Raw genomic sequence first — 13419 nt, 5'->3', positions numbered from 1 at the left:
ATAACTCCCTTCACATCTTTAAGAAGAGATCTAATGATTGGCACTACCCTTGACATTCGAAGTCATAAATTCTGTAGAATGAAGGCACAATCGTTACAATTCTGAAGTGTATAACCGTGTGTTTTCTGGTAACCAAGATGATTTGGGAGAGGGCGTTACTCATATAAGTCCCTTCACATCTATAAGAAGAGATCTAATGATTGGCACTAGATTTTACCCCCGACTTTTGAAAGTCTAATTCTGTAGTAATGGTTTCCCAGCGACTACATGGACAATGTGTGGCATGTGTTCTGAGTCATAAATTTTGAACATCTCATCCAATATAGTCTATGTACATACATATATGGGCCTTTTTTATTGCATGATTGATTGTTTGGTGGTGGAATAATTAGTGTTGGGAGTTACCATCAACGTAATAGAAATGAGCACTTTGGTGATAATGGAGGATTTGGGACATTGGAAATATCATCTCTAATAGGAGATTGGAATTTGGGATCAACAAGTAAATGCATTCCTAAGAGTGGATTAAGCTTTTTGCATAACCAACTAAGAGAATGCAGAATAGAGGGGGAAAATAAATAATGTGTAATTGCATCAAATGTGTACAAATTTTTTCTATGGATCAGTCCAAGACATTGTAGTGTAGTCAAAAGAGTTTAAACTCAGGTGCAGCGCCGCTACCATTATCATCAGTGGACACACCTAACGAGCTCAGGCTGCCCTTAGAGAGGTTGTGATTGGTGCCTAGTGAAAATTGAAGTGGGATTTCAGGCGGAGTCACACACCTAACAAGCGCCCAATTTACACCCCGAAAGAATGGATGTTGCTTGATTTCAGTGGCCCCTTTCACAGCCCCAAATCTCTTCCTAGGATCCTTAACCAACAGTCTCTTGATGAGATCTTGTGCTTCCATATAACAACTAGTGTCGCCTTGGAGATTCGTGGAATATTGAGCAAGACTTTCGTCTGTGGCCGTACTCGCTCCCAATGTAGGGAACTTAAGCAACTGTGTCACGACATTTGTAAGCGTGGCTTCGTTATCGGGGCCTTTGAATGGCGTGCGTCCGTGGAGAAGCTCATAAAGGAAGATGCCCAATGTCCACCAATCCACAGCTGCACCATGGCCTTCACCTAAGATGATCTCAGGTGCGAGGTACTCATGTGTCCCCACAAACGACATTGACCTCACGGAAGTTGGCTCCGCGAGAAGCTCAGGGGCATTGTTTCTACTGCTATTGGTATTGGTTTTGATGAGGTGTTGGGGTTGGGCATGATGTTGGCGGCGGGGGCGGCAGCCAACGAAATATGGGACAAGACAGTTCCGGATTGGAAGGCAAGATGTGATGGGATGGATGCTACAAGGCGACACAACGCTGCACCGAAGAGGGGTATCTATACAAGAAGTTGGGCGTCCCCCGGTGGAGCTACATAGACCAAAATTGGCACCATGTCCATGTGGAGGGGTGGATGCCCATCCGTTGTCCAGCCCGACCCCGACACTGCCAACATAACTGTTGCCCCTCACAATTGATGTGGTCGCAATGGCCGGATCCACATTGCATTTAAGCGAGAGATCGAAGTCGGACAGCATTATATGCCCATCTTCACGCACAAGAACGTTCTCCGGCTTCAGGTCCCGATAAACGACGCCCATCATGTGTAGATACTCGAGAGCCATGAGCACCTCCACCGCATAAAACCTACACAAAAGGACAATGAACTCTAATTGATTTGATGATGATCTCTGGAAGCCTGTTCCAAGTGTATTAGTGTATGGATCTACCTACCCTAAGTCTTCATTAACCCTAAATGTTCTATACTCAAGATAAGAATGGCAAAGACAACCCCCACCTTACGGCACTGCGTGTGAACCGTTTCCCTGGTTGAAGCTGTCGGAGGACATGGAGGTCCCCGCCGGGGCAGAACTCCATGACAAGGCAAGACTGTCGTCCATCGTCGATGTGTGCATAGAGCGTGGGAAGGAAGGGGTGATCGAGGATCTCGAGGATCTCGCGCTCCGTCTGTGCCCGATGAAGCTTGTTCCGCTTCGCCAGGGCCTGCTTATCCACGATTTTCATGGCATAGTATAAGCCAGTGCCAATGTCAGAGGTGCTGGTGCCAGGAAGCCCTTCTTCTACCTTCAGGAGTTCTGTCAAGTAGACTCTGCCAATGTCACCGCTCCCGAGGCGTTGCAAGAACCGGAAATGATGGAGGCCGATAGTGCCTCCGGAGGAGATCACGCTTCGGATGGCTGCCCATGCCGCGTCTTGTGCTTTGTGAGGCTTGTTGCCGATCGGCCTTGGCCAGCATGACACCCCTGATCTTGATCTTGATCTCGTCCCACCGCCTTCGCCTTCACCGCCTTCATCATCACCATCATTGCTCATGCTTTCCGACTGTGGCATCTCCATCTCCACACTATCCACAGCTGTGGTTGCGATTTCCACTCCGTCAGATTGGAGATGCATTGAACTTAGAACAGAATTTCCATGGGATTGTTCTGGTTGTCCGAGTTGCTGCATCCCGGCATTGTCGTCAGATCCGTACTCTGTTTCCTCGACATAGAAGTCTTCGGGGATCCCCGACGACCAAGTCTCGTCGCTGGTGTCGTCTTCGCGGTAGTGGTAGTGGTAGTGGTCATCATAATGGTGGGCACACTGATGCACATGGTTTCCATGGTGATGGTCAGTGATCACAGGTACAACACCATCCACATCATGGCTTCCTATGGGGTCAACATGGGCAGGGGGATGATGATGATGATGATGATGGATCATTGGGGGTGCATCAAGTGGGTGTGTGGCTGCCTGCAGCAAAAATCAATCTAAGGAGGAGGAGGGGAAGAAAGAGAAGATTATTGTACTGTAACCAGAAGCAAGAAAGAGTGAGCAAGAGAGAAATGAGGCACAGCAGGAGGAGGGAGCAGGCAGAGAGAGTGTGGGTCCACTGCCCTCCTCCTCTTCTTCTTCTTCTTCTTCTTACAAACAAACATGTGCACATCAGACATTGTGTCTATACTATATAGTCTTTTTGCTGCCTATAACTATATAGCCTTTTTAGTAGTAGTAGTACATATACATATATGATATATGTGTGTAATACACACACTATTGGGCCTATTCAAGTTTTGCTTATCCGGCCCCTGGTCGAACCCCACTGCACCATCCCTCCGGTTTCGAGAATCTCGGCTTTGACATTTGTACTACATATCTATTTCTTATATGTATACGTGTGTGTGTGTGTGTGTGTGCTTGGGGCTTTATTCCCATTCTGTGTATGCGTTTTACATCCACGTAATGGCCATCATAGAATGCTATTTCTAGTAAACTCCACACGCATCGAAAGATGCCTTGAAGTTACGCTTGTGAAGTTGGTTGGGACCATTGAGAGCTTGACCCGGGGAAGACAATTCATCTAGAAAGTGTCACTGGAGTTTATTGTTTTGAAGTCGCCTCTTCAAGTTGGGTTCATTCTACAAGTTTGTGTGGACTTGCTCCACAAGGAGGAACGCAATTCTCTATCAAAGGTATCCAATTATATTAACGTAGGTGACCATGTAATTTTTTTATGTATGAACCAAGGTTTGTGTGTATTCATGCATAGGGATCATTTAATCGACAGGGACGAGGCTTGATTGTGGGGGTTCGTACACAAAACGCTTCTTGATCATTCTAGGAACGAGACATTCAATTAGTCTACGCTCAAAAGCTTGAAATGTTATCCCAACCATCAATAAGGTTTACAACACGACCTAAGAAAGAGTCACCAATTGGTTCGTAGTGCTTCCTAGTGCTCAAGAATTTTCGTGAAGAAAATTTGTAAGCCCAAGCCACCTTTGTAAATTTTTGGAATGTTGGGTGTTTTCTCAAACTTACACCTATCCTTAATTTAACACTATGACTACATCTTACGCTTTTCATAATAGGCTCACCCCTAACAATCGGCAACGGTTCGGTTTGAACCGAACCGAACCGCGAAACCACGGCTTAATGGTTTGGTTCAGGTTCAAGTTCGGGTTTTTTTAATGGTTTGGTTCGGTTTCAACAGTTAGAAACTACAGTTTAAACGATTTAACGACTTCTTCTTTTTTTTAATTGTTAAAAAAATTAAAAAGTTGTTTTTAAACAATCTTATCATTTTCATGCCTTATTCTCACATTTTAGGAAAATCTTTAAATTTGTAAAAATTAAAATAATGAAATTTTTTAAATTTAAATTTGAGCTAAGCTGAAAATCGAAACCGAACCACAAAACCATAGTTTTATCAGTTTAATGGCTTAACGGTTTGAAAAAAAAAGTAATGTTTCGGTTTAACAATTTCGTGGTTCGGTTCGGTTCGATTCTGGTTTCAAAAAATTTAAACAATTCGGTTTGGACCCTCTTGAACCAAACCGTTGCCGATTGTTACTCACCCCCTCCCTTACCTCTATCAATGTGTCGCCCTCAATTGGACACTTGACGTTTTCTTTCCATTTCTCAATATTATATCTAGACCCTTTTCTTTTTAAAAGAGTGAAGTCGTGGAGGGCTCTCACATTGTGTTCTTGAATGTGTTGGGCGCAATGCACATTGCTTAAGACTTCAAACAAAACCAACTTGTCAATGTTGAATGCATTTGTTATAAGTTCATTCCATTGGCAAATAAAAAACCAAGAATTGTGGTTGTCTCAAATGAATACATAAATATTTGAAATTAAAGGATAATTAGAGATATAATGGAATCAACATTATATTTATGTAAGCATTGATGTTTTCTGTAAGTTTCCATCCAACTTTCACATGGAAACATGGGTGAAATGTGTGGTTTAGCTAAGTATGTTGTTCAACTTAGTATTGTGAAAGCTTGAGTTCAAAATGTATCTATATGTTTTTGGTGCACCTAAATAGCTGGAGATATATAATATTCACCTACATCTATCATGAGCTCTATTCTAATGTTGGTTGCCCAATGCGTTACTAACCCATATGGTAGTGAGAAAGATGTTGCTATACTTGGTCTTTAACGTCTTTAACCAAGTTGGTTAAGATATCAAGCTCAATACACACATGTGCTCCTAGATTTAAAGCTTGCACAAGCTTGTGTTTTTATTCATCAAACAATATGTCAAGAGACTACACTCCGTATTTTACCAACTTGTAGGCAACCCTTGATCAAAACTCAGCACACCAATTCTATTTGTTTCCCCCGTTATGAGTGGGAGCTTGTTTGAAGAATGGTCTTTAGCATTAATAGGTTTATAAGCAATCTATGTGGATATACATGTATTTTGAAATTAAGGGCATGTGTATGGAAATCTTTCTTAATTCATATGTAGGAATAACTAACAATTGTCCTTTTTTTATAAAGCCATACTTTTTCATGTCCTTGATCATATGGAAAGGGTGCATTTTCTCTCCTAATATTTACATGTTAGTTAATAGTAAAATATGTCTTCCTATTCCAATTATTTGGCAAGAGTTGTTGACATTAACTAAACCTTTATTGTACACAAAACATGAATGCCATAAATTTAAATTAATCACAAGAATCCGACATATGTCTTTCATGAAAGGTCTATGTCAGAATTGAGAAAGTAGAAAGTGCCACTTATAAATCTGAATGTATCCTCTAAATGTTCCAGGTTTTGGGTTTTGGTTCATTCAAATATCATCTAATTATAGCCCTTAGTATGCAATATGATTTACATGAAATTATAGCCATGTGTGGGCCAAAATATAACTCTCCGTCTTTGGTAGTCCCTCTTATATTGTTAAAACTTAAAAGTAATATCTACATTATTGTGAAATCAAGGTTGCATTTTCCACAATCACAAGATATGGAGGTTATGGTGTACTTATGATGTTAATAATTTGTGTTTTGCTTCATGAATAAAGCTAAAGTTAGTGCACTCATTGAATGAACATTAAGACGAGATTGCAGGTACAAATTAAACAAATATTGAGATGAGACCATGAATGATGATAGTACATTATCAACATGTTGGCAATTATATGTTAGGAATGTTATGACTACCTTATTTCTTCAAACACATATGTATGATTAAAATTGGGACTCTTTATCTCGTGTAATTGGTTGGAGTTCAAATAAAGCTTCAAGAGTGGGCCATTCTCAGTCAATGGCATCAGCTTGGACTTGATCTCATGTTTCTCCTTTTGGTTCATAAGTTCCACTAATAATGCCCTCATGATGCTCCTTAAATTTCATTGAGTTATGTAAGCATTAGGGCACCACTCACATGAGGGCGACCTTTCTAGATGGTCCTACCCCATTTAATTGGTGTGCCATATACATATGTATCAACCTTTACTTTATAGAACTCTATAATGGCATTCATTATAACTCCCCAATTTAGTTGGCTTCTTGTGCATGGTCGTGATTGTGGGCATAAAGGCACGTCGCTTTGCTTCGAGTATAAATGTGAAATGGGAAAAGGGTCATGAAGACAAGTCCATACATGTTTATGTTGGGCCATCCACAATGTAAATTCTTTTATGCCATTCTCGCCATCCCACTATAGTTCAAGACATAACTATCACGTGTTACCACAAGTGACATGTGCACAACATCTTGCAAATCTCCTTAAAGCTAACAAACTCTAAATGGAGACCATGAGGCCACCATAATGTGAGTACATTATGCCAATTCTGTCTTGCCATATGGATTATAACCAATGGCCAACACAATTATGCTATCCCTATAGAGAAATAGATAATAAAGTTTTTGATGGAACAATCTAGGCAATAACACTTATGTCATTCCTACTAATAACTATATTATATTAAAATGTCAACGCAACCCATGACATGTCATGAACATAATGCAAACACTATTAAATTCAAGGTTGTACAAATGATGGGGCATACCCTGTAGGGTTTGAGTGGAGGTCAAACAAAACAAAACCATGAGGTCATCAAATATGAACTACACAAGGTTCATTTTTGTAGTTTCAACGATGTTATACATGTTTATTTGAGGGTGTTGTAGCTAACGTGCACTTTTATTTGAGATTCACGTCGATGAAACCTTGAGGTCACCATAAGCTTTAAAGCCCCCTGAACATCATTGTGCATGAAGCAATAGATTTTAGTTTTGGATGTGAAAGTATTGTATACCATAGATGCAAGTGTACGATCGATTAGGTGATGATTAGAAGGTATACCATACATGCATAGATCTATTTAAGACCTAACTTGAGTCAAACCTTGGAAGCCATGGTCAATATTGATGATCCGTGATCATCTTCACACTCTTGAAACCATCTTCGTTCAAATTTCTTGAAACAATATAACTTTGTACCAAACTTTGTTCCTTTGCAATTGTAATAACTTTTGTATTTGCAAATGAGCTATCTAGAACATTGAACCAACTTAATCATTTGAAAGGAACTTAGGATATAGTGGATGTTAGCCATGATGGTGCAGTAGGGGAACATGGTGTATGCCCAACTACATGTTCGGCATCCCTTGGAAAAATCAAGGAGTATGAACTCAAGTTCCCATTATTGTACATTGACTACTCTCACCCTTGGAATGCAACATGCTACAATAGGGATACTTCTATAGCTTTATTAGGTCCATTCACATGAACATCGTAAGGTTCCCCTTCATATATTGTCGTGCTCCCGTGCTTATCTTGTGTGTCATCTTTACACATTCCATGTTGGTGAGAGCACACTCTTTGTTGCATCAACACCATAAGACAAATGATGGTGTGTTGTTTGGTAAAAACAAGCAAGTTATTGAATGATTGACTACTTTTCATTGTGTATCTTCAACTGTTTGTTAACTTTTTTGGTAAGCGATACAAGTAATGCTGCTGATTGTGATTTTTCTTGCAAAGGAGACTATGATGATTGGGGAATCAAAAGTTGACAAACAACACATTTCCTAATATGAGTGGGTAAGTAACCTAGGTATCCTGATGTTGACCTTAAATAGACAATTCCTTCACTGTAAGGACCACACTCTAACAAAGATATGAAATGAAAATGGTTGTCTATGTCAAGCTCTAATTGCGTAAACTTACAAAATACATCTTGATGTGAATAAACTCATTGCACTACACAACCTAATGAGATTATTTTAATGTCTATTACATTATTCATGGAATGAATTATCTTGCACCTTTTATGACACATTTTCTTAAGAGTTTATTTCATGGCTATATTATTTTCTATCGAGCTCTTCGAGGTGCTAGATTTGTCAACCCACACCTATTGGTTACTCAACTTATAACTAGGTTTTGTATGTGTTATTGCATTTAAATTACATGTGTTCAACGTAGCTGGGAAACACTTTGCGCCATGACTCATCTACGTTAAGCTTATAGCATGCTCCTAGATTACATGGTCACAATTATGTTAAATTTTGAAAGTGATCACTCGTGTTTTTTGGCCACGATGTCTTTGGTCATACATGTGCACCCTAGAAGGAATGTGCTAATGTTGGGGGTATTGTTTTCCATTATGAGTAGCTCAATTCATCATGCTTCATGAGCATGAGTTGGGTGCATGTGATCATAACATTTGATAATAGTCTTACTTCGTCATCAAATGGCCCACTATAGTGCTTGGACATTAGATATTATTAGCTAAACATGGAAACAATTAAGCACAATATCACCCATCTAATATATATCACACCCCTACATTTCCTTGAAATGGTTATAATATAAGACCCAATTAGTACAACCACCATATGTCAATGTTAAAATCAATATCAATAAACCCATCTTGTTTGTCATTTGTTAAGATATTTGATTAAAATTTTGCCCAAACCCACCTTTGCCTTCAAAGTCCCTGACTTGGCTTGTGAAAGTAATGACATTATTCATGAGGCTTGTAAGTCAAGTCCCAAACTATGGAACCAGACCAAAATTGAGTTTCACATAATCTACAATATTATTGTGGCAAGTAAGTGAAGTTCCAAACTACTTGCTGCTTGTTACACATTGAAAGATATCAAATTTGAGATTCACACTATTTACTATATAATCAAACTTCATAATTCTTTGAATAAATTTCCCAATAAGGTAACGAATCCCATGATGGATGTCTTAGCGAATTCATAATTTCTATTGATTGGTTTTTACCAACCAAACCAACCACAATTTTGATGTCCATGTATAATAAAAATTACCCAAAGTCCTTTGCAAAGTGGCTTTTCTAAAGTGGAGTACGTGAGCTAGGGGTGGAGTGCTCTATATCCTTTGAGTTACATGAACCAAATAGCCATTGCTATTTACGGTTATTAACCAAAGTAAATAAATTTAAACAAAACAACCACTTACCACAATTGGTCCATGTGGCGATCTTAGTGCAAGCTTCCAACTATAAGATGGAAAGTTGGAGGATGTCTTGGATTATTCTAAATTTGTTCTATAGCTCGAATGCTTTCAAAACCAATTTACTAGAGTGTGGGACAAACGAGAATGGAGTTCTTAATTCAGGGGACCGCCATGGAAATGGACACGAGAATAAAAATAGAAGTGGGAAATTGGGAAACAACACCCTAGAGTTTCACAAAAGTAAGACCGTGGATTCCATTAATGCTTTTGTATTTGAAAAATTTCTTGGTTTTAGTTTCCGTCTCAAGTTCAGATTTTAAGTTCACATCATTAAAGACATCTACATATATATACTATATTTCGCCGCTATGTTCCCATATTCCTACATTATTATTCTAACAAAATCATTGTTACACCTTTCAATTGGTAAAAACTTGGTCTCTAGCCAACAATTTTAACGCGATTTTGTTTCAAGTGATCTAGCCAACACTTTTAACATGACTTCGTTTCTTGTGAGACATCCACGAAAGTGAATCTAAATACAAGATTTAGATAGCCCAAATTTGTAGCTTGCAAAAAATAACCAACACTTTTAACATGGTTAGTTACTAGTGAGACATCCACAAAAGTGAAATCTATAACGACACCTTAATACAACAAGATTTGAAAGCCCAATTTTGTAGCTTACAAAAAAGAGCATATTGTTTCCACCACCTATGAGATGTGACTTGACACTTTATAAAATACACAACTTGCGTATTGGAAGGTACGGATTCATACATACAAAATACAAAACTTTAAAACAATAACGATCCAAATGAGATTTGACATATATGAGATGTTTTACAATTCACTACCATACCTTTACGAAAATAATCACATAGAGATTGCATATATAGTGACACATTAAATGGAAATAATCACACTAAAATTGCATGCCCATATATTATAAACAAGATTTATAAACTCATGTTTTTGTAGCTTACAAAAGTAGCATCTCATATTGAGCACACAATGAGATGTGACCGACATTTTATACAAACTATATAACTTCGAAGATGTGGATATTAAGGCTTTTTATTAAAGATTCCATATAATTAGTCTTTCTTTCTAACAATAACTATAGGACATTTTGCATGATGAGCGCAATAATCACTGACACTTCCGAGGAACGTCCTGTGACCCATGCACAAATAGGTCGACATCACATTAGTTACATTGAAATCCAATATCCACCAACAAAACGTTTCAAATAAATATAGTAAAAAGTCACACCTTTTGAAGGCTCCATATCCATGACTACCAATGACCAAATACCTCGGATGAAGCTTATCAATGGCTTCACAAATACCATCCCTTGCATCTCCAATTGCAACCATTGTCTCAATTTCTAACTGTCAAAGGTATGAGATATGCACAATAAATCATGGGGTTAAGATTGAAAATAAATAAGAGAACAAAATTAGAACATATAAAATATGTCACTTGAGAAGAGCGTTTAATGGAGGATATATAACTCAAAATTGTGTACTTGTATGAAGACAATCAAGCACAAACAACAAACATGTAAAAAATGAACTGCAAATGATTTCTGTGACCTGTTTATGATAATCTCTAAAGTGACAATCACAATTAGCAACCAATATATCGTTCACAATCAATACCTCTAAAAACATTGTATAATTATCAATATTATTACAATAATTTCCTAGTCTTTACTACACAATTGTTTTCACTTCAACACAATTAAATACAAGTAAATTTAGAAAAATGTTCACAAAGTGGAAGAACGCATTACGTGTTTTTCATCACAAATGTTCTTCGCTCGAACTAGGACTTTCCTTGATATATTATCTTGATTCTTCCTGATGGAGTCCAAGATTTCAGGTGTAACATAGAAACCTGTAGGAGGATGGCCTTTAGTAAAGGGGGGGGGGGGGGGGGGGGGATAGTAATCCCGTTAATAAAGAGCATGACTATTTGTTGACAAACGAAATTAATAGTAATTGAATAAAGATAATAGACTAGTTAGCAATAAAAGAACCTAGTTATGAAAACATGGAATGGCAACCTAAAATAGACTATGAATAAACAATCCCTATAGTCAACAAAAAACCTAAATGCATGATTTACAAAATTTGGTAACGAAGGTGGTGATCAAATACACCAAGAAAGGCTAACCATGAAAATAACACAACCCAACAAACTCCAATTGCAACCTATCAATTGCAAAATACCTAACACATGAAATACCAAATTTTTTATGGCCAAGGTCACAATCCAACAAAAAAATATAACCATAGATATGATCAAATGCACCAAGATATACAATTTTCAACAAACCCTAATATTTGTCAAAGGGTGGCACATTAGTGAATATTCTCAAACTAAGAAAATTAACATTATCCAACAACTTGCCGCTAAACTTTACTAGTATGAGAATATGAGTAACATATTCTTTAAGACAGAGAGCAATTTAATCTACAAAATGTTATAATTCATCAATGCAAGTCATCATGAAAGGCGACGAATATTCTCAAACTACAAAAATAACATTATCCAACAACTTGCCACTTAACTTTACTAGTATATGAGTACCATATTCCTTAAGTAAGAGAGCAATTTAATTTACCAATTTTTTTAATTCATCGATGCAAGTCATCATGAAAGGTAGTATAATCCAACATGATGTTTGACTCCATTAAGCTAGATTAGAATTATCATGCCTGTTCCATGATACTAACCCAAAAGTGGTCAACTTCTGATATTTTACATGAAGTACACAATGCATAGTCTTATGTCATGATCTTTTGGAATCATTACAAAGACATATTGCATGTTAAAGTTCAAGCGATCATGATGCCAAATAGAAACGTAAAATCCAACACAACACAACAAGCTAATAAATATGATCATAGAATTTGACTAGACAAAAAGCCAAATTATGCTACATGAGGCCAATAGGAACCACTACAATTCTAACGAAAAGTTTCAAAATTTTAATATGTGAGTGAAGATGAAATCATAAAACCGAAAACCATAGAATCAAAACATTATACAACAATATGCATACACACACATATGTATATATATGTATAGCCAAATGATGCTACACAAGGCCAATAGTAACCACTACTACAAATGTAATGAAAAGCTTCAAAGATAAACACACATATGCATATGCATGTATGTATTATAGATAGATTACATAGCTAGTCAATACATGAAGGCGAATAAAACTTACCTGGCCCTACAGGACCAACTAAGACTTGAGGATGGCTTTGAACATGGAGGAGGATGATGACATCCGAGCAACGAGTGCACCCAGGAGGCAAGAAGAGGTTATCAATAGACCACGAGAGGGCTTTCAAGCTTTCTTCACTTTCATCAACAGCAACAAGGACTCGGGTTCGATCCAATTGTGAAGAAGGAAGGTGAGGAACTTCAGTAGGTGGCTTAACATCTAATGGGGGGGAGGTAGTGTCTTCTGATGTTGGCGTGGTCATAGTCTCTTCTCTTGAAGATGGAGTGGCCATACTCTTCTATTCTCTCAAGTTGAGATGCACAACTATTTTCTTTATTGTAACTCTTCTGGGGTTGATTGGCAAACATGACCACGCCATCTTTCTTCATACATATGTGTGATACTCCACATCATGCAACCTTTAAACAACTTATTATGTTCATATAGAAACTTTCTATTTCTATTCTATTCTATTTTTCTTTTTTACAATGTCTTGCATCGATCATTAATATGGATTGCATTGCTTATCAAACCCTTCCTAGATAAGTTGCTGAGGATTGGAGTGACATGAAAATCAATGATTTTCATGTGCATCATCAAAGGATTTGTGTTGGGTGCTATTAGGTATTAAAGTGCACACACGCACACATACACACACACACACGTACATACACACACACACGTGCTAAGTAGCTGATTGTAAAATGTTGTCATATATTGTGGAGGTTATTATTAGGCTTTTTGTAAATTATGGACAATTGTTCGTGTTATTATTTGAGTGATTGGTACGCTATTAAGTTGATGTTTCTTAGTGCAAGTAGGATTCTTTAAGCTTTTTTGTTTGCATTGTAGGTTTTACCTTATTTGTAAGCTTTTTCGTTGCTGAAGGT

General features: G+C 37.8%; 2 protein-coding genes across 2 annotated transcripts; both read right to left on the bottom strand.

Annotated features, from left to right (window-relative positions):
- Window positions 1–564: 564 nt before the first annotated feature.
- Window positions 565–2904, bottom strand: LOC147863045 (serine/threonine-protein kinase D6PK-like). Its single transcript, XM_087320995.1, has 2 exons — window positions 1852–2904; window positions 565–1700 (listed from the first exon to the last, which is right to left on the bottom strand). Exons 1-2 carry the CDS (start codon window positions 2775–2777, stop codon window positions 647–649), a joined length of 1980 nt encoding a protein of 659 aa, XP_087177121.1. The 5' UTR covers window positions 2778–2904; the 3' UTR covers window positions 565–646.
- Window positions 2905–10323: 7419 nt separating this feature from the next.
- LOC147863044 (universal stress protein A-like protein) lies at window positions 10324–12821 on the bottom strand. The gene is made up of 4 exons (XM_087321758.1): window positions 12530–12821; window positions 11084–11202; window positions 10561–10679; window positions 10324–10461 (listed from the first exon to the last, which is right to left on the bottom strand). Exons 1-4 carry the CDS (start codon window positions 12819–12821, stop codon window positions 10383–10385), a joined length of 609 nt encoding a protein of 202 aa, XP_087177884.1. The 3' UTR covers window positions 10324–10382.
- Between the last annotated feature and the right edge of the window lie 598 nt (window positions 12822–13419).

This window comes from Azolla caroliniana, unplaced genomic scaffold (assembly GCF_043228905.1).
Source record: "Azolla caroliniana isolate FFs.n. ecotype wild unplaced genomic scaffold, voAzoCaro1.0.p SCAF_6, whole genome shotgun sequence".
Classification (NCBI taxonomy): Eukaryota; Viridiplantae; Streptophyta; class Polypodiopsida; order Salviniales; family Salviniaceae; genus Azolla; species Azolla caroliniana.
The sequence above is the reverse complement of the archived record's forward strand: the minus strand, read 5'-3'. Positions and strand labels throughout refer to the sequence as shown.

Bases quoted from the DNA above. Each gene is read 5' to 3' on its own strand.
- LOC147863045 (XM_087320995.1), bottom strand. From the start codon at position 2,777: ATGATCCATCATCATCATCATCATCATCCCCCTGCCCATGTTGACCCC. The intron at 1,701-1,851 runs GTGGGGGTTGTC...CCTTTTGTGTAG, and splicing joins TTCACACGCAGTGCCGTAAG to GTTTTATGCGGTGGAGGTGC.
- LOC147863044 (XM_087321758.1), bottom strand. From the start codon at position 12,821: ATGGCCACTCCATCTTCAAGAGAAGAGACTATGACCACGCCAACATCA. The intron at 11,203-12,529 runs GTAAGTTTTATT...CCTTTACTAAAG, and splicing joins AGTTGGTCCTGTAGGGCCAG to GCCATCCTCCTACAGGTTTC. The intron at 10,462-10,560 runs GTGTGACTTTTT...CATGGGTCACAG, and splicing joins GGATATGGAGCCTTCAAAAG to GACGTTCCTCGGAAGTGTCA.